The sequence below is a fragment of the Desmodus rotundus genome, chromosome 12 (genome assembly GCF_022682495.2).
Source record: "Desmodus rotundus isolate HL8 chromosome 12, HLdesRot8A.1, whole genome shotgun sequence".
Classification (NCBI taxonomy): Eukaryota; Metazoa; Chordata; class Mammalia; order Chiroptera; family Phyllostomidae; genus Desmodus; species Desmodus rotundus.
This window is the reverse complement of record NC_071398.1, coordinates 79,282,845-79,308,033: the sequence shown is the minus strand read 5'-3', so window position 1 is coordinate 79,308,033 and position 25,189 is coordinate 79,282,845. Positions and strand designations below refer to the sequence as shown.

Here is a 25,189-nt window from a genome sequence, read left to right as displayed (position 1 = left end):
TCCTCACAGCTCAGAGCAGAGGGGGGTTGGAAGACACAGATCTCAGAGAGGTTGTGGATGAGGCAGAGGAGACAAGACAGAGCAGAATCTCAAGTCTCAGGACGATCCTCGAGGAGACTTCTGGGGTGAGAGTGGGTCCCTCAGCGCAGACTATGGATATGACACTTCACCAGAATGGAGCAAAAGGGCAAAAGAGGAGACTACCCCACACCAGTGAGTCCATCATCAGGGCACCACCCTTCCTAGCCCCTCCAGCCCCCAATCTTCTCGTTTAATCTGTCTTCTAGGACCCCCTTCCCCCGTGCTTTGGGTTCCCCAACCCTCTTGTCCACTGCCCTCCTTCAGGAGAGCCCTTTCTTCTGCTTTCCCGCATGTCTGCCCCGCTTCCTTCAGGATCCCTCCAGTTCCCGCCACCCCCATCCAGGTTCCCCTAGCTTCTGTCCCCCTGCAAACCCTGAACCCTAAAGAACCACATCCTGGGCAGAAGAGCAAGATATTGGCTCTGACGGGCTAAACTCTTTGACCCCTCAGCAGTGCAGAGGCTGCTGAGCTGGGGACTGCCCACATGCTGTAGCCGATTCCTGTGGCGCCAGCCTGGCGAGTTTCCGGTCACTGCTGTCCTCCTGGGGGCAGGCACGGGGGGACTCCTGGCCATAGGTGAGTGTGGAACAGAGGTCAGGGGTCGGACTCATCTTTTGATCTCTGGCTTGACCCTTCCCCTTAGGTCTCTTTCAGCTCCTGGTGAACCCTATGAACATCAGCGAAGATCAGAAGATGATGATGTTGTACAGCTTGGCGGGTTAGTGCTGGGCTAAGGATGGGACATCCAAGAGGCCTGTAGAATGTGGCCCTGCCCTGAGTGCCCAGGATGGAACCTGAGCTTGTCTCTTCTGTACCCAAATGTCCCTTGTGGTCTCGCCTTGTCTTGGGCTTTAAGCGGAGATCCAGAGGGAAGAGGCCCCCAGTCTGTGGAAGAAGATACAGTCCTTACTTTTTAGGAGTCTCCCCAGTCTGAAGGACTCCCTGTTATCCACCAATACAGTCTACACCCCAGGACCCTTCCTAGTCCCCATTCTCCTCACCTCTCTGGCTCCTCTTGATAAGTTCAGTTCATTCATTCAGCACTAACTGCGCACCTGCTGAGAACTCAGCAGTGGACAAGACTGACAAGCACTCAGCTCCTTTGGAGTTTACACTCTAGTGGAGAGAGTTACATATTAAATGAACAAGAAATAAGCAAGAGCATTTCTGAGAGTGACAGTGCCATGAAAAATAGTTAACTGGAGACTCTGATGGGAAGGGGCTGGGGAGCCACCCTAGCTGGATTAGTCAGGGAAGGCTTCTCAAAGAAGGGGACATTTGAATGTCAGGATGTGTTAAGCTGTAAGAACAGAAAACCCACCTAAAAGTGGCTTAACCAAAGATAAAATTTATTGTCTCATATAATAAGTTCAAGTTAGAGTGGAATTTAGAGTTTGGGTAACTCAGCAGTTCAGGAAACCCACAAGGATCCAGGTTCCCTTTGCCTTTTCTCTCCACCACCTTCGGCCTGTCGACCACGCCTCTCCAGGCCGTGAAGTGGCTGCAACTCCGGTGTCACATCTTTGTACACAGTGTCAAAAGGCCAGAGCATTCCTTCCTGTTGTCCCTTTTAAGAACAAGGAAAACTTTCCTGCAGTCCCCCAGCCAGCTTCCTCTCCTGCCTGGCTGGTCAGCACGGTGGCACACGCCTTTCCTAAACCTGCCGCAGGCCAGTGGCAGGGCGCTGGCCAGTCACCATGATCTGTCGCATGAGCTAATCTCTGTGGGATACCAACAGGAAACTACTTTATCTCTAACCACTGTATTCAAACCTGTTCTTTCACTGATGACCTTTCACGCAGAATCCTAGTTTTCTGTTTATTTTTCATTTAGAAGACCTAGTCCTGCTTCAGTAATTATAACTATTTTTAGGTTTAAAAGATCCAATCCAATCTATGTCACAGTTTCAATCTCAAGCTTCTTCCCATCTTCCCATCCCACCCTCTCAGGCCTGACCTCTGGTGGGGGTCCTATAGTGGGATGGGGGGGACGGATGGAGAGACACAGCCACTCCATTACTTTTTTCTCCACTTCCTTCCCCTCTGGTTCTTCTGATGTCAGAAAGGGGATTAGAAGAATTAGAGGAAAAGGGACAAAGCCTGATGTCACTGATTCGGTTATAATTCCTCTGTGTGGCAGGCACTCATACCCTGGCTATTTCAGGGGCCTGTTTTCAGTCCCTTTGGAGGTTCTGTGTGGACCTTGCAGGGCCCAGGTCGCTGCTGAGGGCAGTTCTGTGTAGCTTCCCTTGAACGAGGCTCCCCACAGCTCCTGCAGACAGCCTACAGCCTCTTACTTTTTGGATGCCTCCCCTAGGCAGGTGCTCTCTTGGACAGAGAACCTCACAGCTGACTTGAGGCCTGCTGCCCTCCACAATGGCCACTTGTCCCAGAGGAAATACACACTCTTAGCCCTGCCAAACTGGGAAAGGGGGTACCTTGCAGCTGCCCTCTCTCCTGCCATGAGGAGAGCACATACCGTTCTCACTCCACGAACTCTCCCTGGGCTCTGCACTCTGGTGGCAGCCCAGGTTCTGTAGCTCAGCAAGGGTCTGGTCCAGGAAGGATGACCAGGTTCCCCTGCTTAAAGCACTAGTCTCAAAGGGTTCTCTTGGAGCCTGTCATTTGCTGTGGGGAAGTGAGTGTCCATCCCCTACACGAATTCACCTCCTGTGTCTGCCGACTGCAACCATTCCTCCCCAGTTCCAGAAGATTCAGATTTCTGGTCTTGTCTATATATAGACCGGTCGGGGTAGAAGGTGAGAGATTAGCTCTGCCCTTTTGGGAGTTGAGAGAGGGGTCGGCAGCCCCATGGGCTCTCTTCAGAACGTAGGACAGCTCTGCCAACTATCATCCTCAGCTTGAGTCTTTGGCCAAAAGGCCAAGAACACGAAAAAGCCCCTTTCAATGCTTTGTTTCACCGTGACCAGGTCAGACAAGTCCAGATTTACTCCCAAGGACCGGGACAGGGGCAGGCCCTTGTCCCTGCACAAAACCCAAGTTACTAGCTCGAAAGACAGAACAAACTGTTGGGTGGCGCCCGACAGGAACTCGGCAAGCCTGTAGGACTAGGTGGGGCCGGCCAGGTGAAGAATAGGGGGAGGGGTGCTTCTGGTGGGGGGGGGTGGAACAGCCAGGGCAAAGACCTGAGAGAAGGAATGAGCCTGGCATGTTCTGGAAACAGCAGCAAGGCCTGTGTGGGTGGCCATGGTGGGCAAAGGGCTGAGCAGCATGAGATCACTTCAGGAGGGAGGCAGGGGCCAGATCACAGAAGCCTGTAGACCACGGAAAGAGCATTTGGATTCGATCCCAAGTGTGATAGGAAGTCATCGGATGGTTTGAAGCAAAAAGGGGACATATCTGATTTATGTTTTTACATGATCGCTCTGGCTGCCTTGTGAAATCAGAGAGAGGAAGTAGGAGGCTAGTCAGTCCCAGTGGGAGCTGATGGGAATCTACGAGGGCAGTGGGGATGGAGTGAACCTTAAAGACTTGGGATTTGCTTTGGAAATCCTTGGATGAACACTCCATCAGCACCGGGATTTTCTAGGTTCCCTGACCAGTTTATGCTGTTCCTTTGGCCCGGAATGCGGTCTGCGCCTCCTAATGACACTTACTCATCTTCCAGGCCCAGCTGACACATCATCTCCTTTGTCCGGCCCTCGCGGCCCCACCCCTCCCTGCAGAAATGCCCACTCCCTCCTTTGCTCCCAACAGCTCTTTATAAGCACCTCCCTGTGCGCGGAGCTTGTTGTGCTGCAGTCATTTGTTTACTCGTCTGTCTCTCTCCCTGGATTACGAGCTTCAAGGAGCTCACTGTCTCCTTTCACAGACCACAGGGAGACACACGTGAAACTGCTAAACTTACCAGGAGGTACATGCTTAAGGGCTAAATTAGGGACAGAGATGGCGGCGCTCCTGCAGGCGTCAGCACGGGAGACACTGAGGTGGCCCTGATCGCGCTCCTGACCACTCGGAGCACTAGTGCCCGTTTCCAGAATTTGTCTCTTGTTCTCTCTGCTCCGGCAGCACTGAGGGTGAGTGTGAGTGCAGCCTGGATACGGGAACTACCGGCCCCCTTCCCTAACACAAACACACGCGCACACGCACACACGCACAGTCAGTCACCGACCATGGCTTTTCCTTTCTAGCCGCCTCTCCAATCCCCTGTAGAGACTGGCACATGGTAGAACTCTGCAGGCGGCCACTGAGTGACTGAATGAGTGAGTGGCCCAGGAGGCCTAGCAGAGTGAGTGTCAACAGGACAAGAGCAGTGTGGCACCAGTTCTGGAAGGAAGTTGGGCGGGGGGTGCCCTGGTGAACCTGGTGGACAAATCAACCTCCTCACTCTGCCTCACCACCCCCTGGGCTCTCCTGACAGGCTTTGGGGCCATGGGCTGGGGGACCTCCCCTCATATCCGTTGTGCCAGCCTCCTGTTCATACCCAAGATGCTGGGCAAAGAGGGCAGACTCTTTGTGTTGGGATACGCCTTGGCCGCCATCTATGAGGGTGAGTGTGCCCCTGGGTACCAGTTAGTGCTACTGAAGCGGTGACCCCAGGTGGGATACCCAATGGGAGCCAGGCCTAGAGAAGGAGAAGGGGTGGGAATCTAATCTCAGCTGCTCCAACTTGCTGTGCATCCTCCTCTCTGGGTCTCCTTAGTTTACACAGGTGAAAAAATCAGGGGTTGAATGACCTGACCTCCCACAGGCTTCTGGGCCCCATCATAAACACTTCTAGAAGGCAGTCACTGCATGCAGCATGGGAACTAAGGGTGGGCTTAAGAGAGTTATTTAACTCTAGAGGGAAATGACTCATCAGGGCATCTCCCCCCCAGGACCGGTGGCCAACCTGCAGCACAACCTCAACGAGGTGGCGGCATCGCTGGGCTGCACTGTGGAGCTGCAAGTCAACAACACCCGCGCAGCCTGGCGCGTCTCCACAGCCCCGCTGCGCACAGTGTTCAAGGACCTGCTGGTCAGGACCCTGTGTGGACAGGCCTGCCTAAGGGTCCCTCTTCCCAAGGGGCCTAGATGACTGGAGCTGGGAGCTGTGACCCTGAATTTACACTTTCCCAGCGGGGTTACTACTAGCATTTTTGGAGGACTGTCCCCAAGCATTGCAGTATGTGCCTTAGTCCCTGGGCACTAAATGCCAGGAGAGCCTCTGCCCCAGTCATTGGGACACGCCTCACACACATTTCCAAACAACTCAGGGGAAGTTTGGAAATTTAAGTTTGCAAGTTTACGGGGGAGGTTCTTTGGGCAGCTGAACTACAGTGTCAGAAAACTGGGGGCCTTGGCCTTGAGGATTCTGAAGATTTGAAGAGCAGGGGCTTAGAAAATTGAGTGTTGAAAACTGGCGACTTGAAAGGATTGGGGAGTTGAGCTGGAGAGAGGGGCTGAGGTGCTTGGGAGACAGGGACATTGAGGTGGCGTAACGGTCTGAGAGATCAGTGATGTGGAATGAAGTCCAAGGACCCTACTAGCAGGAGTCTAGGCTGGGAGACCTGAGGAGGAGCTGGGACCCTGGGAGGTTAGCACAGCACAAGCCACTGGGGGGGGAGGAGAGGTCTCCCAGGAACTGGGAACAGTGGAGAATTTGAGGTGAGGAGCTGTCTCAGGGCCTCAGCTCCTCTAGGCCTGAGGTAAGAACCCAAAGCTTGGCTAATGGACCAGAAGAAAGGCTATGGGCAGCAGGAGCTCTAAGCTCCCATCCCTGACCCTTTTCCGCCCTCCCCCTCCACCCCCAGAGCAGCAAAGAGACGCTGAGAGCTGAGACTCAAAACATCTCCAACTTCTTTGAGGACCTGGACGCCCAGGTGAATAGTGACACTGGCTACACCCCCCAGGATGCCACAGGCTCGGAGGACACAGCCAGAGGTGGGGGGATCCATCGAGCCATGGCTTCCAGACACCACCTCTCCACACAGAAGATGTACGAACTGAAGACCAAGCTGCGTTGCTCCAGTGAGGGGTGTCCTTGGGTTGGGCGGGGTGGGGCAGGCCGGGGGCCAGGGCTCCAGGTCAGGGTGTGGGCCCCTCAGACAGCCCTTGCCCCTCTCCACAGACATAGTGAACCAAGCCATGCTCAGCTGCCGCCACTGGTTTGACAAAAAGCACGAGCAGTGCATGCAACGCATCTGGATCCCTCTCCTCAACCACCTGCTCTGCCTGCCCATGAAGTTCAAGTTCTTCTGCGGCATCGCCAAGGGTCAGCACAGTGGCAGGAGGGTGGGGAGCACTGGGGCTAGGGACTTGAGTCCTTGGCGTGCATTGGGTAGGTGTGGGGCTAGAAGCAACCAGTAGGGGAAGCTTTAGGCTCTGAGGACAGCCGCCTCACAGCCACCCCTCCACTAACTGACCAGCTTTGTGACCTAGAGTGAATTACGGCCAAGCTCGGAGCTCTGTGTCCTCCTCTGAAAGATGAGCATAACAATAGTGCTTATCCCCTGCAGGGTTTTTGAGGATCTAAGGAGATAACACATGTGAAGGAGGTAACATAGCTGGCACACGAAGGAGTTGCTGTATGAATATCGACTATCTTTACTGATATTTGATATGGTTATAGACAGGTGAAAAATGGGGGGAAGTCAGGCCTTGTTCCTGGGAAAAAGAATTCACGGAAAGTAGAGGGGGATAGACTCAGGTGATAGAAAGTCACAGGCAGAGAGGAAAAAAGCAGGGTGAATAGGATCACTGGAAGGGAAGCCTGGAGGCTAGGCCCAGGGAAGCAGTCCCTGACCTGGCTCCCTGCCCACCAGTGATGGAAGTTTGGTGCCGCAGTCGCATCCCAGTGGAAGGCAACTTTGGGCAGACCTACGACTCCGTCAACCAGTCTATTCGTGGCCTGTATGGGGAATTTTCAGCCACTATTGACCTTAAGGTAGGAGGCAGGGGCACATGGAAGGGGGGAGAGGGAGGGGCAGGAGGGCACAGGGAATAGGGCCTGTGGAAGGACAAGTGAGGAGGCACAGGAAAGAGGCTACCAGGTGTGAGGGAGGGAAACAAGTCAGGGAATGGCGCTGGTGTTGGTACAGGGTGACGGGGAGAGGAACAGTGGGCCTGGGCCTGCGGTGTACATGGACTCGACTTTGTGAGATGGTGTCAGCTCATATAGGTGAGGGGCAGCAAGACTATGTGGAGGAGAGTGTCAAGCAGCAGGAAGTGGCAGTTCCCACAGGCCCCGCGAAAAGCCAGAGGACATGACATGAGTGGGGTACCGGGGAGAGATGCCGCAGAGAGGCTGGGTCTGGACCTGTGAGGTTGCAGCAGGTTGGGCCTGCACCTGTGCCCTCCAGCAGGAAGAGAAGCAGGCTGGACTGCTGGGCCTCAACCCCGGCTGGAAACACGTGAGCACCGAGGTGCGGGACTACGTGAGAGGCCAGGAGGCCAAGCTGGAGCGGGCCCTGGGGATGCTGCACGTGCTGCTCTCCTTCACCTTCCTGATCATCCTCCATGCGTGAGCCGTGAGCCCTGAGCCCCCACCCCAGAAGCCCCTTCCTCCACTCTGGATGGGAGCCCTGCCCTGAGGGAGGCTGTAAGAATGGACCATCAGAGCCTACCTCCAACTCTGAATGGGAATGTCCCTGTGCCTTTAACTTTGCCTTTTGTAAAGCTGGGTTTGTTGTTTACATGAAGTTAAAGGGCACATGGGCATTTTGTGAAGAGAAACATCACCCATGTTCTGCCACCTTAAAGGGGTGATCGTCTTCATTTATCTACCTACTTTCCGCCTTTATCCCAAAGCTGACTTTTCTACATTTTGCTTTGACTTTTGATTTTTTTTCTTGCCCTTCATATTCCCCTTGGCTCTGACTTTGTGCCATTTTTATCATCCAATTCTGCTTTCATTTTCTTCCGCCTGCTGCGTTGGCAGCTACTTTCTCTCCATTTGGACCAAAGTCCTCAACCCCACCCAGCCTGGCATCCAGCCGGGTGGCCCTGGGCCTTGCTCTCTGTCCCCTGCTGACCTCTGGACCCTCTGTTTCCTGTTTCCACCCCCAAATGCCGGAGATGACAGAGGCTGGGCAGGGGCTGGGCAGGGACAGCCACTGGAGCTCCTGCTCTGTCTGCCCCTGTTTGTGGGGCCTAGAGTGACTGCCCGTGAGTAGCTATGTGTGCGCCTGTGGGAAGAGAAAGATGAAGGAGCCATATTCCTGCCCTCAAGAAGCTCACAGTCAAGGGCAGGCAAGAGAGGTATCTGCAAAACAGAGATGATTCAAGGGCTGTGGGACAGGTGTGGGAGCTGAGGGGGTGCCCCTGCAAGAACCATAAATGGTCTTCGAAAGTCTGCAGTTGGGGAACCATGGTCTCGGTGTTGTTCTCTTGGGCAAGGGTCCTGACATCTGTGGGGTATGGAGGGCAGAGGACTAGGCCCGAATGGGCATGGCTGGGACAGTCTGGAAAGCCCTGGGCTCCATTTCAGGATGGACTGGGGCAGACTGGAGGCAGGAGTCCAAGGTGTGTCAGAGGTTAGGGAGCCCGGCTGGAGTGGGGCAAGGCAGGAAGTTGGCCTGAGAAGGGCCGGAGGAAGCGAAAGGTGTAGCAGGTCTCAGAGATAGCTTTAGGGAAGGAAGGAAGGAGGCACGGAGTTAAAAGGCACTTCCAGCCTTTCAACCCGGGTGAGGTCACTCAGTGAAAGGGTAGCACTGGCCAGAGGGCGGAGCCCAGGCTCCCGAGGCCTTTGCACAGTAGCGGTAGGTCACTCCACAAGGGGGCGCTCACAATCTTTGTTTGCATCGATAGTTATTTCTACCTTAAAGGGAAAGATGTATGGATTTTTACAAGGTTCCAGAACCAATAGCATTGGAAGTTATGATTCACAGTTTACAGAGACTATTTAAGGTAATTTCATAGTTTTAAACACATTTTCAACAATTAACATTTTCTCTGTAGGAAACTGAAGCATTATGTGGGACCTTACAAGACACAGAGAGGAGAGTTACACACGCACACGCCCGCACACACTGCTGGGCTCGAGGGTGTGCAGAGGGAAGGGGAAATGGTGGTGGGACGAGTTTTGCCTGAAGGGACCTCTAGGAGATGTTTCGCAGGCTCAGCAGAGAGGCAGGGACTCAGGAGGTGAATATGGGAGTCATAGTGGGTCAGGTGACTCCTGCAGCCTCGGAGGTCTCCCCATCTCTGTGCCTTTGCTCCTGCTGTTTCCTTTGCTTGATATTCGCCCTGCAAGATCCATGCCTGGGAAACCTTCCCCTACCTCCCACGCACCCACAGGCGCTTCCCCTCCCTCTCGGGCAGGCTGAGCCCCCACCACCCCTCCTCTGCACCTCTGTTGTGTCTCAGTCATGAAGATGACGTTCACTGGACTGTGGGCTGATGGAGAGCAGGCTAGAGTCTGCTCCTAGGATGTAGATGATGCTCAGTGCAGGCTGGCTGGTCGGTTGAGTGATGTGCCTTAGGGAAGCCCAGGTTTGGGGGTGATCCAAAGAACTGGAAAAGTGATGGAGACATCCTCATGCACAGGTCCTTCTCCTACATGGACAGCTATAATGGGGACATTCGCTTTGATAACATCTACATCAGCACCTACTTCTGTCAGATTGATGAACGCAGGAGGAAACTGGTGAGTGGGCCCAGCTGTGTGCCCTGAGTGGCTTCAAGCTCCAGGAGGGCAGAGGGGAAAGGGGAGAGGGCCCTTGGTGTTCCTCACTGTGTGGACATTTTCCCCAGGGCAAACGGACACTGCTGCCGCTTCGCAAAGCTGAGGAGAAAACTGTCATCTTCCCCTGTGGCCCCACTATCCAGGCCTCAGAAATGAGAAATGTGGTAAGGACGGCAGGGGAGGCAGCCACAGGCACAGGTCTGAGGGGAAGGCAAAGGCAACAGAGAGGCCACCCTGCCAGGCAGGTGGCATCGCCCCGCTCCACCTCTCCCGTTCCTGGGCAGATAAGGGAGCTAATGGAGACGCTGCCTGTTCTGCTGCTGCTGCTGGTGCTGTGTGGACTGGACTGGGCTCTCTACTCCACCTTCGACACCATCCGCCACCACTCCTTTCTGCAGTACTCCTTCCGCAGTGAGCCTGCGCCCCCAGGACACACACCCCTGCAGAACACCCACTCCTGTGCAGCCATCCCACCCCAATTCTTCCCATTTTGTCACTTCCTTCTGGGCCTCAGCCCTTCCCTATCCTCCTCAGGATCAAATCCCAGTCCTGCAACCTGACAGCTGTTACTGGGGGCCTGGGTCTCCAACCCCTTTTATATCTTCAATAGGAAGGAGTTAGTACTCAGTGAAGGGGTGGAATATGCAGCTGAGAAGTATTTGTATGGCTGGAACTCCCCCCATCCCCTTAACTCCAACCTTTTCCTAGCATACTCCCTACCCCCCCACCCACCCCACAGCCCCCGATCCTTGCCTCAGGCAGTCACAGATTGGAGGTGAAAGTTGGGGGAGACTCCATGCTCGCCCGGCTTCTTCGGAAAACCATTGGGGCCCTGAACACCTCCTCGGAGACAATGGTGGAATCAAACAACATGCGTGAGTGCTGAGATTTGGGGCCAGAGGAACTGAAGGCTGAGGGGCAAGGTTCTTTCCAAGGCCAAGAGTTGCAGGGCTAGGCCTTGGGTGCGGTGACATGGGGGTCGCTCATTTGGGTTGGGGAATCAGAGCATGAAATGTCAGGTCCCAAGGGAAGAGTGGGAGGGTGCCAGACTTGGGCCAGAGGAGTCTGGGGGTGGGGCCGGAGGGCCAGAGGGTCCCAGCCCTCTGGAGCAGCGCTGTCCAGCAGCGCTTTTGGCTGTGAGGAAACGTTCTGGGTTTGTGCTGTGTTGAGCAAATAGCCACGTGGGCCTAATGGCGACAGTTTGGATGACACAGCTCTTCAGCGAGGAGGGGAAGCAGGAGTAGAGTAAGACATCAGAGACCTAACCTGCACCCTCACTGGGATGGGGAATTCAACCAGGGCTGCCCTGTCCCTTAGTTGGTTCTGGCCAGACCCCAGACAGGTCTCCCCTGGCCCGCAGCCTGTCTGCCTCAGCCCGTGTGCCTGAGTGCCAGAGCCTATTTGAGGACTGGACTACCCGTTGGCCTGCTAGTGTGTCTCTGCCTGCTCCAGGCTTTCGGCTACAGGCTCCGGAGGGTCATCGCAGCCTTCTTCTTCCCCAAGGTGCGCCCTCCCCTGACCTCTCCACCCCCACAGGCAGAGCTCACACACGCACACCAGCCTGAAAGCGGGTGTCCACAGGATGCTCTCCCCTCAGCACTGTCACTGTCATTGACCCCTGTCTCCCTGGCCCCAGCGAGAGAAGAAGCGGGTCCTATTCCTCTACAATGAGCTCCTGAGGAAAAGAGCAGCCTTCACCCAGCTGAGGAGGGCAGCCATCGTGAGGCATGCACGACAGCAGAGGGCTCCAGTAAGTCCAGGTCTGGGCTCCTGTGGCTCCTGCTGGGTCTGAGACCTGTGGGCAAAGGGCACCTGCTGTCAGTGCCCCCAGCCCCACCAAGGCCTCAGGCCTGCCAAAGCTCAGGGAGTTCTGACATGATTCATGCCAAGGGCCCCGGGTCATCCAGCTCCAGGAGTCAGAGCTGTGTGTCCATCTCCACACCTCAGGAGTCAGTCCAGCCTGAGAGACTGAGTGGACCACCAGGAAGCAGGCAGAAAAGCGGGGTCAGATTTGATACAGTCTGGTCAAAGGAAAGCAGGAGGAGTTCATCAGAAAGAAGGGACCCAAGGCAATGCCACAGCTTCTCCTAAGAGGGCTGCAGACCAGGAGCTCAGTGTAATTCAGAAGGGGGTGGGGAGGCAGGTGGGCTGGGAGTCGGGGAGACCTTATGAAGGGGTGCATGGTATATGGAAAGGGTATGCAGTTGCAAGAACCAGGTTCTGGTCCACACTCCCTCATTAAGTAAGCTGTGTGACCTTGGCCATAGTCCTCACTGGGCCTGATTTTTACCTCTGAAGAATTGGGAGGCTAGACAGATGTGAACGGCCTGCTCGCAGAGATTAGTGACAGAGTGGTGGTCGGGTGTAGGGCTCTGGTGCCACAGGGCCTGGGTTTAAATCTTGGTTCCTTCCCTTGTTACTATGACAACTGGGTGATCATGAGCACTTTTTAAAATGCTGTGCCTTGGTTTTTCCCTTCTGTAAAATGGAGTTAACTACTCCATTTGATTGTGAAAGGATTAAATGAGTTTTGCTCTCATGGTGCAGGCACATAGCAAGCTCTATACACATGTTAGTTACCATTGTGCGACCCTAGGCAAGTGTCCACCTCTCCAACCGTCCATTTTCTCACCTGAAAAAGAGATGATGTTGATAATAACAATATCTGCTTAATACGGTCATTGTTTAAATTGAGTTCATTTAATTAGTTTCTTAGTACAGGGCCCAACATTATTTTTTAAAGATTTTATTTATTTATTTTTAGAGAGAGGGGAATGGAGAAAGAGAGAGAGAGAAACACCGATGTATGTGAGATACACCCCCATCAGTTGCCTCCCACACACCCCCAGCTGGGGACCTGGCCCGCAACCCAGGCATATGTCTTGACTGGGGATTGAACCTGCGACCTTCCACATCACAGACTGGCACTCAATCCACTGAGCCACACCAGCCAGGGCCCAACATTATTTTTAAAATAATGAATGGCAGCCATTCTCATTTAATCGGTCTAACCAAGCTCATAATAGTGTGACTGTTTCCTTAACTTTTTCCTCCAGTGCCCAGATCCCTCCCCCTCCCCGACACACAATGGGGACTGAATGGATATCTGAGGGGAAAAATGAACATACTACGATTCCATGACCTGGTCCTGAAGTAAAATGGACTTTGATGCACAGTTGCAAATGTGAAGGGCATTCCTCCCAAGCTGAGGGAACAGAATGTGCAAAGACTTAGAATGCAAACAAAGAGAATGCCAAGTGCCTGGGCTAGCCTAGGGAGACACTGGCACAGGAGATGTAAAGTTTAGGGAGGGGTGAGCTGGAGCAGAGGCGAGAAAGGGACCAGACTGTGGAAGGCTATGAAAGCCAAGCCCAGGAATTCTGCCTTTGTCTGGCAGTGGGCTCCAGGAGTTTTCTCCTGGAGCAAACAGTGGCCTGATAAGGTGACCCGTGGAGAATTCCTGGCAAATATGTGGAGAGAGGGGGAGCATAATGCACCAGGCTTGTGATTTGGAATCAGAGTACCTGGGTCCAGCCAGGTTTGATTTTTTATTATCAGTGTGCCTTCGGGAAAGTCACTTAACCGGTAAAAGGTGGAACACAATAATGGTGATCTTATTTGCCCTACTCACTCCTCAGCCCCACCGTGAAAAAGATGATTTATAGGAAAGTGCAAATGATGGTTGTTGCTGTTATTAGCTGGGAGAGTCCAGGCTGCATCCTCCCACTGTCCATCATGGAGTGCGGGAGGGAAGCTCTGTAAGATCTGCTTCCTCCAGTGTGAGAGCATTACCAATCCTTGAGACTTCAGACATGAAGCGCACAGTCTAGTTCCCCCCCCCCCCCGCGCCCCTTTTCTTGACCTCTCTTCCCAAGGAGCTCTAAATCCTCGCCTCCCAACAGCGCCACCACCTGGCGGACATCCTGCACCACCGCTGCCCCCTTTTGCGGCCCTGGCTGCGCCGGCGCTGCGTGGTATGCCAGGCACCGGAGACCCCGGAGTCCTACGTGTGCCTGACTCCGGACTGCGAGGCCGTGTACTGCAGGTCGTGCTGGGACGATATGCGGCAGCGGTGCCCGGTCTGCACCCCCCGAGAGGAACTATCCTCCTCTGCCTACAGCGACAGCAACGATGACGCTACCTACGCGGAGTGAAGGGGAATTGTACTCGTTCTTCTACCTCGCTCCTTCCTATTTAATAAAATGCCGTGTGCACCCCTGCCACCTGGGCTTGGAAGGGGTCTGGTACCGGGGCGGGGTGTGAGCCGGGCGCTGCCTGGCGGGCAGTCGGGAGAACTGGCCCTTCTCATCGCCGCAGGACCGGGCGGTGTACTAGAGGCAGGAGGGCAGCGAAGCTGCTAGGAAGAGGTCCGGACTAGACACGGGTGGAGATGTGATGCCGAAGGCGGTCGGACCCGGTCCAGGCTCCCAATCCGCACAGTAGCAGGAAAGCCGCTGTGCAGAGCAGAGAGCAGAGCGGGAGGAGCTGGAGTCCCGGGCTAGGTCCCGCCTTCTTTAGCACCCGGAGCGCGACGGGGGCGGGGCCTCTCCCAGGGAGGAGCCGCGGCGGAGCCGGGCCTAGCTTGGGACCCATAGAAGGGGGACGGGGCGGGGCCTGGCAGCCAAGCGGCTCCACGGAGTGCGAGAGGCAGACCTGGACGCCTCCGCTGCTCCGCGCGCAGCCCAGCACCTGCTACCCTCCGCTGCCCCGGGGCGCCGCTGTCATGCGGCTAGCTCTGCTTTGGGCCTTGGGGCTCCTGGGCGCGGGCAGCCCTCTGCCCTTCCGGCCGCTTCCAGATACAGGTGAGTGCCGCCCGGGGTGTGTGCGGGGGGAGCACTGGAAAGAGGCGCAGGGAAGTCGGGAGGCATTGGGGTACTAGGGTCGGAAGGAGACCCTGAGAGACCGCAGCCAGAGCGCGGCCGGCCCTGGTCTTCTGTCCTGGGCCGAGGGCCCGGTGACTGGACGATGGAGTGAAGAGGAAAGGAGAGTCATCCTCGGCACGGTCCCCGCGGACACTTCCAGGCTGTGGTACCAGGCGGGTCCCTCAGGCTTGTAGGAGAGGGTCGCTGCTCCCCAGGACTGGCATCTCGCTCCTTTGGGGCCTAGCTGACCGTCTCACCCGGTGCCGGGGTGCCGAGTGTACACGCTCGTAGGGTTTGGCGAAGAGGATTCTCCCCGGCACTTCCTCCTAGGCCTGAGCGGCCAGGCACCCGTCACTGTAGTGCTGATGCCACCAGAAACCTGACTGAGCTGGAGGAGGCCCGGGAGGAGCCAAGAGAGGGGAGAATTGGCCAGGAAAGAGGCTGGGACACCAACTCCTCCTTAAAACTTTCACTTCCAGCTGCTGTCTTGGGCCCGGGGGCCGAGAGGGCAGGCGAGGGTGGAGTGTCCGGAGAGAGAGGGCCATTGAGAGGCGGGGGGGGGGGGGGGGGGGGGAGGGGGGCTAGGGGGAAGGGACACAGGGAGGAAGCGGAGGCTGTGGGGAATGGGTGTGCCGGACTGGGCACGAGTGGTGTTTAGGGAGGGGGTGTTTGCACTCCCCACCCAGAAGTGGGCGTTCCTAGCATCTCCGTTGTGAGGGAAGGGGAGGGTGAGTGGGCACCCAGCCAAGAGGCTTCCCCTAGTCCTCCACGGGGCTTTTCTGGGAGGGGGGAAATCGGGTGGGAGTGGGCAGGGAGGAGGGTCCCTGTGAGAACCTGGGATTGGCCTGAGGGCTGTAGGGAGGGGCCACAGGCTGGGCTTGCTGAACTCTCTCTGGGCTTTTGGAATGGGTTGGTGGGAGGAAAGCATACTATTAGGGAGAAGCCCCAGGTATTCTCCTTTAAGTCCCAGCGCGCAATGCGGGAGTCCTTCAGGCAGAGAAGGGCCTTGATATGCTGGGAACCAGGAGGGTCAGAGAGGCTGGGTCCCTCCACACTCTCTTGGAGTGTTCTGGGGACCTTGCAGGTGGCACCAAGGAGCAGGCAATTCCAGAGAGAGCCCTAGGTGGGCCTTTGCAGCCCCAGATCCTTCAGGACGATCTCACACTCAGCCTAGCGGAGGTGCTTCAGGTGAGCCTCCCTCTTCCCTGAAATAAAGAAGTACACCCCCACCACTCTGCCACCCCATCCAATCAGGTGTCTCAAGACAAAGGTTGGCTGAAGAGCAGGTGAGTGACCCTCACTGTGGCACCACCACCTCAGGTCTGGCTGCCTCTTCACTCCAGCACCTGGCTTCACTTATCTCCCTCTCCCCTCTGTGCTCATCTGTCTGCCTCAGCCCCACCCATCCCGTTCGGGCCACTGGGAAGTTCTGAGGCCAGACTTGCTTCCTTGGTCTCATTTGTTGGTTTTCTCGGGGGGGGGGGGGGGAGGACTTAGACAGAGAGTCAGGACCTCATCAAATGCCCTCCCCCTTACCCCCAATTCTAAAGCTGAGTCAGAGGAAGGGCTGGGGCCTGCACTGGGTCCTCCATGATGCTTCCTCTCTGGGCAGGAAGCCGAGAAGGGGGCGGCTCAAGATACCTTCCTTGACCTCCCTGCACACCCCCCCAGAACAATGCCCCAGGCCACACAGGCCTTCCTGGCCCCTTCCCTTGGGACACCCCCTCCCCACCAATGATCTAATCATTGGTGCGCTCCTAAAGGCCTAACATCTTCTGGTCAGGAAGAATAGGAATTTCGGGCAGGGCCAGGGAGGTGACCTGCTCTCTGGTGCCCACAGACCAGTCTGCCAGAGACTTTGCAGATCAAGTTGGAATTGGACGGTGAGAGTCACGTCCTGGAGCTGCTACAGAATAGGTAACGGTAGTGATGATAATAATGATGATAACGTGGCTAACAGCCTCCATAGCATTTACTATGTGTAAAGAAGGCAAGGCAAGAGAGGTTAAATGACTTGCCCAAGGTCACACAGCTAGTGTGTGGTGAAAGCCCCTTTGGAACCCAGACAGCCTGGCAGAGTCTGTGGCCCAACCACTGCACTCTGCTGACTCAGTGGGAAGCGGGAAAGTTGGGGTATTGCCTGGCACCCAGCTACCCCTCTGTCACCTTCAGGCCTTGGGCTGGACTGCACCACTCTGGGAGACAGCTGATACTGCCCTCCTCTGTCTTCACTCCACAGGGAGCTAGTCCCAGGCCAGCCAACTCTGGTGTGGTACCAACCTGATGGCACCCGAGTAGTTGGTGAGGGACACAGTCTGGTGAGTCAGGCTCTCTTGCGCCCTGTTTCTGGCCTGAGGGAAGGAGGGAGGGGGTGACTGAAGAGTGCCGTCCTTGGGATACGTGGAAGGATGCCGCATATCTTAACCAACAGACGAGTCTCCTAGGCTGAAACCCTGGCCTGCTCTGCAAGCTGGCACTATCTTTCTGTGCTGCAGGAGAGCTGCTGCTACCAGGGAAGAGTGCAGGGCCATGCAAACTCCTGGGTCTCCATCTGCATCTGCTCCGGGCTCAGGTACAGGGAGTGGAGTCCACGAAGGTAGAGAGAGTGGCAGGTTATGAAAATGGAGCTGAAGAGTTGTCTGACTTCCTTCATCTTTCCCTAGGGGCTTGGTGATCCTGTCCCCAGAGAAAGGCTATACCCTGGAGCTGAGGCCTGGGGACCTTCAGGGTCCTCCCATTATCTCCCGGATCCAAGACCTCCTCCTGCCAGGACACACTTGCGCCCTGAGCTGGCGTGAACCCATGCCCACTCGGGCTTCAGCAGGGCACCCCCCGGGACAGCCTCACACTCATAGGGTAAGGAAGAATGGCAGGAGAGCTGGCCCCAGGGCCCTCGGGGATAGCACCAGTAGCTCCCGCTAGTGAAGAGGTCTCTGTGCGCCGGGTACTTCGGACGTTATCTCCTCCGCTCTACCCGCAGCCCCAGCTGGGGAGGTGGGTGCTGTTGGGAGCTCTGTTCTAGTGAGACAGGTTAAGTGATTTGCCCAAGGCCATTCAACTAATACCTGGTATATCCAGGATTTAGATGTATGTACTAGACTCAAATTCCTCAAGTCTTATGATCCCATAGGCAGAGAGCTCACTTGGATCTAGAAAATACATAGTTACCAATCCTCAAGCAATAAAAACTGAGTTTCCTAATTTGTAAAATAGGGAATAATAAAACCACTTACCTTATAGGGTTGTTACGAAGATTAAATAACTCAATATATATGTAAAGTAGTTGAACTGGGCCTGGCACATGGTAAGTATTTGATGGTCTTGGTTATTATTATTTTTTTAATTTGGAAAAAGCTCTGAATTTGGAGCCAGAAAAGTGGGGCTCTACTCCCCACTTCCTAGCCTGCTTCTTGGTCCACCTTGGGCAAGTCCCTGGCCTCTCAGGCTCGGTGGTCCATCTGTAAAAGGGGCTTTTCACTCTCCTCTGTTTGACTACACCAGGCGAGAGTGGACACAGCTTGGTCAGCCCTACACGGCTGCTGTCAGTGTGAGCAGCCCGTGTGCCTGATGCTCCTTTTTCTTGTCCACAGTGGAGGCGGGATGTGGTGACAGAAACCAAGATTATTGAGCTAGTGATTGTGGCTGATCATTCGGAGGTGAGCTTGCTGGCCCCTGCATGCCCTGCCCTGCCCCTGAGTGCCCTGCCACCTTCCATGGTCTCCTCTCTTAACCCACAGGTCCAGAGGTACCCAGACCACCAGGAGCTGCTAAACCGCACACTGGAAGTGGCCTTACTCCTGGACACAGTCAGTGTCAGGCAGGGTGGCATCCTGACGGCCCCCTAACTGTGGGGAACCCCTCTCCTGAGCCCTAGTTCTTTTTCAGTTCTTCCAACCCCTGAATGTACGAGTGGTATTGGTGGGCCTGGAGGCTTGGACCCGACACGACCTGATAGAGATAAGCCAAGACCCAGGTCTCACGCTACACAACTTCCTCCGCTGGCGCCGGGCCAGCTTACTGCCTCGTTTGCCCCATGATAGTGCCCAGCTGGTGACGTAAGACCCCCAGGCTCAGTCAGTGGGGCCAGCTCTGCCCTGGCCTGGCCAATTTCACAGCCCAGTTCCCTGCCTGAGGCCCTGAAGTTCTGGCCCTCTGGCTTTTGGCCTTGACCTTTGACCTCTCAATCCCACAGAGCCACTTCATTCTCTGGGCCCGTGGTGGGCATGGCCATTCAGAACTCCATCTGTTCTCCTGACTTCTCAGGAGGGGTAAACATGGTGAGCTATTTCCAGGTCTCTTCCCCATTCCCAGTGAAGATCCTCCCAGCTGTGGCACCGTGTATGGACTGAAACCCCCTACAAGTTACCTACCGAACCCCAAGTTGTGGGCATAGAGGGCAGGGGGGCATCCTGTGGCTTCTGCCGTCAGGGTGCCCTGATGGCCCGCTCCTCGGTGTACAGTCTTCACCTGGGAGGTCTTCCCGTTCTGTGGGGCAGCATCTGAGGCCCAAAGAACAGAGGTGATCTCCCTGGGTCACACAGTGGGGGGGTGGGGACACAGCTGAACTAGAACCCAGGTTTTCTGCCACCCTGTCCTGGGCTCTCCTCCTACTAAGGAGGGAGGTGGTGCCTACTGAATGCCCAAGAGGCCAGATGAAGAGAGAACAGAAGCAGTTAGGCTGGTGCTGGACCTGGGATACCCTTTCCCACAGGACCACTCCGTAAGCATCCTCGGAGTAGCCTCTTCAATAGCCCACGAGTTGGGCCACAGCTTGGGCTTGGACCACGACTCACCTGGGAACAGCTGCCCCTGTCCAGGCCCAGCCCCATCCAAGAGCTGTATCATGGAGGCCTCCACAGAGTGAGTGACTGCAGGATGTAGAGGGTGGATGGGCAGGGGGCAGAGAGTGGTCTTCCAACCTTCCTTGCTGCCCTCCCCAGCTTCCTGCCAGGCCTGAACTTCAGCAACTGCAGCCGACAGGCCCTGGAGAAGGCCCTCTTAGATGGGATGGGCAGCTGCCTCTTTGAACAGCTGCCCCACCTGCCCTCCATGGCTACCGTCTGTGGAAATAAGATTTCAGGGCTGAGCAAGCAGTACAACTGTGGCTTCCCAGATGTGAGCCCCTCTCCCAAAGCCTTGCCCGACTTACTTCTGTGCCCTCTCCAAGACTCCTGAGCCCCTCTCCATTTCTGGAGGGCCCTTTCATCCCTCTCTCACCTCCCCATCTGCAGGGACAGCACGTGGATTTGGGGCTCTAGCTTTCACTTGCTCTGTCCATCCTTTTGGGTTCAGGCTCTGGGCGGTAGAGGCCGCCTGCTCTGATGCTCGGCCCCTCTGCGCCCTGGCCCACAGGACTGCACCAGTCCCTGCTGTGATTTCTTCACCTGCCGGCTGAGGCCAGGAGCGCAGTGTGCCTCAGATGGACCCTGCTGTCACAATTGCCAGGTGGGCACAGGCTGGACTGGACTCCTAGAACTCACCTGCCAGGGGCCAGGGTCGTTCTGACTCTCAGGGCCTGGCTGGATTTGCTCAGCGCCCACACTGAAGTTTACTCACTCTCTGCAGCTGCGCCCGGCGGGCTGGCAGTGCCGTCCAGCGAGCGGTGACTGCGACTTGCCCGAGTTCTGCTCAGGAGACAGCCCCGAGTGCCCTCCTGACATCAGGCTGGGGGATGGCGAGCCGTGTGCTGGTGGAGAGGCTGTGTGCGTGCGAGGGCGTTGTGCCTCCTATGCCCAACAGTGCCAGGCTCTCTGGGGACCTGGGGCCCAGCCTGCCACACCGCTCTGCCTCCTCACTGCCAACACTCGGGGGGATGCCTTTGGGAACTGCGGGCGCAGCTCTACTGGCAGCTACGTGTCCTGTGACCCTAGGTGAGTTAGGAAATGGTTCCTTCCCTGGATTTGTGGGAGCCTTGGCCCCGATCCCACTGACCCTGTGCCTCCTCCCTCTCCCTAGAGATGCCATTTGCGGGCAGCTCCAGTGTCAGGGGGGCATGGCCCAGCCTCTGCTGGGCTCAGCCCGGGATTTGTACTGGGAGACACTAGAAGCCAATGGGACCTGGCTGAATTGCAGCTGGGTACATCTGGACCTGGGCAACGATGTGGCCCAGCCCCTCCTGACTCTACCTGGCACAGCCTGTGGCCCTGGACTGGTGAGCAACCCGGGTGAGCAAGACCAGGTTGGGAGGGGTATCCGGACATAGCAAACAATATCCTGGTCTCACAGTCCACCAGTGTCAAAGGCACAGACTCTGAGGGGAATTCAGATTCTTGTGATCGAGTGAGGTCCTGCTGTCCTATGTGCCTTGGTTTCCCCATCTGTCAAAGCAGGCTGTGGCTTCAGCCACGTCGGCCTCCAGTGCTAATAAGCTATGCAAGAACGTGATCTTTGCTCTTCCTCCCATCGGGCAGGTGTGCATTGACCGTCGATGCCAGTCTGTGGATCTCCTGGGAGCACAGGAGTGTCGAAGCAAATGCCATGGGCATGGGGTGAGGTGGTGTGGAGAGGTGGAAGGGGAGCAGGGAGCCTCTAGGGAGGAAAAGGATAATGGCCTTTGGAAACAGACACCCCTAGTTCTAACCCTTGCTCTACCACTGCCTTGCATGACCTGGGGCAGGTTATTAACCTGTCTGAGCTCAGTGTCCTCATCTGTCCCATGGCCATAACAACAGTCCCCCCTCCTGAGGTACGTGAGATGAGTACGAAAGCTTCTGGCCCAGTGTCCAGCATATGGGAGGCACTCGCAGTGGTGGCTCAATCTGATTTCCTCTGGCATGGGTGATGACTCCCATGGGAGAGCGCTGGCTCTCCGTGCCCCTTGTCCCACACACCTGCCGCTCGTGGGTGTCTGAGATCTTGAAAAGCAGAGGACAGGGAAACACGGCCTCAGAGTCAGAGCCCCTCATTGCTCAACCCGTACCTCCTAGGTCTGTGACAGCAATAGGCAGTGCCACTGTGAGGAGGGCTGGGCACCCCCTGACTGCAGCGCCCGGGTCAGAGGTAGCACCGCCTGGGGGCAGGGGCAGCTGGGAGGGCAAAGTGGCTTATCTTTTCACCCCCTCTTTTCCCGACCCCTCCACTGATGGTTCCCTGACTCTGTGTGACCCCTGGCCTCCCTCACTTCCTCTGCGCGCTTGATCTCACTCCCTGCCCCCTGTGCCTTCCTGGGTGTGGAGTTCTCAGCCCTGCCCACCTTCAAACCTGCCTTCACCCGGCAGCCTCCAGCTCCCTGACCACAGGGCTGCCCCTCAGCCTCCTGTTGTTGCTAATCCTGGTGCTGCTTGGTGCCAGCTACTGGCACCGTGCCCGCCTACGCCAGCGACTCTGCCAGCTCAAGGGACCCAGCTGCCAATACAGGTACCAGCCTCCTTGCTACCAGCTTCCTCCACACCTCTCTTGAGCCCTACTCCCATCCCCTCTGCAGCCCCTGCCACCTGGTTCTGATCCCAAGCTTCTTGGGCCACACCACACATACCTCCTTTCCCTCCACATGCCTTGGAACTCTTCACCTTACACATAGACCTGTAGCTCTAAGTGGGTAAGCTCAGATGCTAAGGTCACTTCCCCTCAGAAGCCCACGTGCTGGGGAACTGGGGCCCTTGGGCTGACCAGCTTCCCCTCCACACCCGATTGGACCTAAACTCCACACATGCTGCTCTGCAAGGAGCAGCAAAGGGTTAGTCCACTCGAGGGTGACATGTAGGTGGAGAACACGGTCTGAGGGTGGGCCCTCTCCCTCTTGTCTCTCTCCATGCTCAGGGCAGCCCAGTCTGGTCCCCCGGAATGCCCAGGACCCCCACAGAGGGCCCTGCTGATGCCAGGTGCCAAGGTAAGTCCTGGATGCCAGAGAAGAGAGGGGCCCACTTTGGCCAGACATCCAGCTTGGGCCCCGGGGCGGGGGTATTGAAGGCTCTAGACTGAGAGAAAGACTCACATTACCCAAGAGTCAAAAGTCCAGCCTGGAATAGGGAGGGGCAGTCACCTAGAGGAGGGGCAGCCGAGCTCTTTGAGCTGGCCAAGCTGGTGGCTTTGGGAGGTGGTCTACCCCTGCTCCCAGCAGTGGTCCCTGGATGGATCACTAGGGAGGGTGGGGCCCAGAATGGCCACCAGCGTGCAGGGGCCTGATGAAGCCCACTTCGCCGTGTGTAGAGGGCTGGTGAGTGCTCCTGCCCTGAGCCCTCTGGGTCTGATGATAGGGGTATGTGTGTGGAGGTGGTCTCCATGCCCACTCCACCCCTTCTCACTCCCTCTGCATGCAATTGAATAACGGCATGCACACCCCCACAGCCCCTGGGGTCCTGGCTGCCCCTCCCTGGGCACTAGCCCCTCTCTGCCCGCATCTGTCTCTCTACTCCCTCCCCCACTCTGTGCCTGTTTGCTCCTCCTGCTCTCTCAGCAGGCTAGTGCACTTGGCTTCCTGGCTCCCCCTTCCAGGCCACTGCCTCCTGACCCTGTGTCCAGGAGACTCCAGGTAAATCTGGGCCTGGCCCAGGGAAGGTGGGAGGCTTGGTACCCAACTGCAGTTCTCATCCCTGTTCCCTGCCAGTGATGCTCTTCATTAGGGGACCCGGGTGCCCTCAGCCTTCAGACACTATGAGCCCCAGAAGCAGCAAAGGGTGAGCCTCCTGCCTTGGTTTCTACCACCATCTGGTGGTCAGTGGCGGGACTGCAGTGGGCCAGGGACACCACAGTGACCTATTCCTTCCTCCCCCCAGACATCTGCTGGCATGCACCCAGGCCCTGTGCGCATGTCCCCATTCTCCGGTGCTCTGGCTGATTTTGCATGTCGACCTGAACCCCTTGGGAGAACCTCTGCATGCCCACTGCCCCTCTCTGTGCTCTCACAGCCACTGCCCTTCTCTCTGTTCAGGCTGAGCTGGCTGGCCGACCCAATCCCCCCACACGCCCTCTGCCCGCTGACCCGGTGGTGAGGCACCCGAAGGTAACAGTGGGGGAAGAGAAGGTCACAGCCTCTTCCACCACCCAGGGCTGTTGTGGTGGTGGCCATGACGAGATGCCCCCTCTGTGCTTGAGGGCACATACCCTGGTGGCATCTCTAATGGTGACAGGTTTGTTGGGAAAAAAGGTAACCTCTGGGGCTGCCCCGCACAAGCTGGTGTCCCCAGCACCAGTGCATCTGGGGCGGCCAACATGGCACTCTCTCCCAAGCTGGCCTCCTACCTTCTCTCTCCATCTCAGGGGCCTGCCAAGCCCCCACCCCCGAGGAAGCCACTGCCTGCTGACCCCCAGGGCCGGTGCCCTTCAAGTGACCTGCCTGATCCAGGAGCTGGAAACCTGCCCCTAGTGGTACCCTCCAGGTGGGCAAGGAGAGGCGCTGAGAATGGGTGGGCAAGAGGAGCAGTCTGGGAAAAGGGGACTTCTCACCTTTTATTCTCTGCTTCCGGCACCCCAGGCCTGCACCACCGCCACCAGGAGTGACCTCCCTCTACCTCTGAACTCTCCTGAAGTTCTGCCTGCCTCCAGGACTTAAAGAGGCGTGGACAGGTTTCCTGGAGTACACCCACACACACACCCAGCAACGATGGAAGGAGCCAGCACCTGGACTCGAAGGAGCGGGTGTCTGAAGGCACCTCCACGAACTGTGGAGCATCACCCTGGGGACCTGCCCACGCAGTTGCAGCTGGGGGTTAGGGAGCGCTGGGCACTGGACCTAGCTGAGGGAGGTGTGCACAGCCTGTCTATCTGCTCAGTTGTAATAAACGAAAGATCTCCGGAGCGTGCCTCGGTTTGTCGGCTCAGGGAAGGTTGGGTTGCCTTCCCTGCAGGAGCTCGTCTGGCCGGCAGGGGACGCTGCCCCCTCAGACGAACACAGAATAGGGAGAACGAAGAGTCCCAGGCAAGAGCAGCTTCTGCCCCAGGATCCTCGGATGCTCGGACGCTCGTGGTTTGTTTCTGCCCAGCCTGGAGTTGCTCTCTGTGCAATCCAGTACCAAAGAGAGTTATATGCCCTTTGCCATCCCATCACCCAGCCCTCGCCCCAACGCTTAGGTGACCAGTTGGCCAACCGGCCAAGTTGTTTTAACCGCGGTCCCCACCCTATGACTGGTGGCTGGGAAAAGTGGATCTGGCTGGTATTCTCAGAGCCCCAGAGCCGGGGCGGAGCCCGGCGGCAGCTCCCACGATCCCAAGACCAGGCACCTGCCTCCTCCCCCGCCCCCACCTGAGGGCTCGGGAACAAAGGTGCTTTGTACAAGCCGCAACCACCTCATTACTTCGTCTTCAGGGCTGGCGCTGCGCGGGCCCCCAGCCCAGAATGGAGGTGTGGGGCGGAAAGGGACAGGAGCCAAACCCCAAGGTGGGCTTCGAGCTCACCACTGCAGGCTCAGTGGGGGAAGGGGAGGAGGATTGCCCCAGGAGGCGGTCTGTCCCTTCCTCCAGCGCTGTCTCTAGAGGTGCAAAAAAACCAAAACCAAAAACAAAAACAGGGATTTTTGATGCGCTAAGGTGGCTGGACAGGCTTCGTGGGTCCGTGCCCAGGCCTCACTTTACTCTTTCTGGGTAAAGGGCCTGTGCTCCTATTTGAATCTTCCACACTACTAATAACGCCTTCTACCGTGTACTAATGCAGACCCTAAAGAAACAACCTCTTTAAAAACCGTCAT

At 56.7% G+C, this 25,189-nt stretch overlaps 2 protein-coding genes across 11 annotated transcripts; both read left to right on the top strand.

Annotated features, from left to right (window-relative positions):
* Positions 1-152: 152 nt before the first annotated feature.
* DCST1 (DC-STAMP domain containing 1) lies at positions 153-14,100 on the top strand. Its single transcript, XM_024570909.4, has 16 exons — positions 153-213; positions 532-657; positions 725-799; positions 4,462-4,590; positions 4,919-5,058; positions 5,834-6,050; positions 6,151-6,294; positions 6,845-6,966; positions 7,385-7,542; positions 9,567-9,666; positions 9,774-9,869; positions 9,990-10,116; positions 10,464-10,580; positions 11,066-11,208; positions 11,342-11,455; positions 13,608-14,100. Exons 1-16 carry the CDS (start codon positions 153-155, stop codon positions 13,857-13,859), a joined length of 2,121 nt encoding a protein of 706 aa, XP_024426677.2. The 3' UTR covers positions 13,860-14,100.
* A 204-nt stretch (positions 14,101-14,304) lies between these two features.
* Positions 14,305-24,302, top strand: ADAM15 (ADAM metallopeptidase domain 15). 10 transcript variants are annotated; one of them, XR_008425762.2, is made up of 23 exons: positions 14,305-14,507; positions 15,652-15,755; positions 16,408-16,484; positions 16,807-16,885; positions 17,063-17,139; positions 17,231-17,423; positions 18,158-18,223; positions 18,305-18,373; positions 18,453-18,622; positions 18,760-18,844; positions 19,279-19,427; positions 19,508-19,682; positions 19,920-20,012; positions 20,133-20,437; positions 20,523-20,718; positions 20,978-21,055; positions 21,494-21,566; positions 21,785-21,923; positions 22,326-22,395; positions 22,963-23,037; positions 23,113-23,182; positions 23,437-23,508; positions 23,766-23,812. XR_008425762.2 is itself a non-coding variant. In XM_053915452.2 (23 exons), the coding sequence occupies exons 1-23, from the start codon at positions 14,429-14,431 to the stop codon at positions 24,020-24,022; spliced, it is 2,580 nt and encodes an 859-aa protein (XP_053771427.1). In that variant the 5' UTR covers positions 14,305-14,428; the 3' UTR covers positions 24,023-24,302. The 10 variants fall into 10 exon arrangements, 8 of the variants coding, with proteins under 8 accessions (XP_053771427.1, XP_053771426.1, XP_053771425.1 ...); XM_053915452.2 differs by lacking the exon at positions 23,113-23,182 and adding an exon at positions 23,980-24,302 and having other exon boundaries at positions 18,311-18,373; positions 23,766-23,884; XM_053915451.2 differs by lacking the exon at positions 23,113-23,182 and adding an exon at positions 23,980-24,302 and having other exon boundaries at positions 22,966-23,037; positions 23,766-23,884.
* Positions 24,303-25,189: the final 887 nt, after the last annotated feature.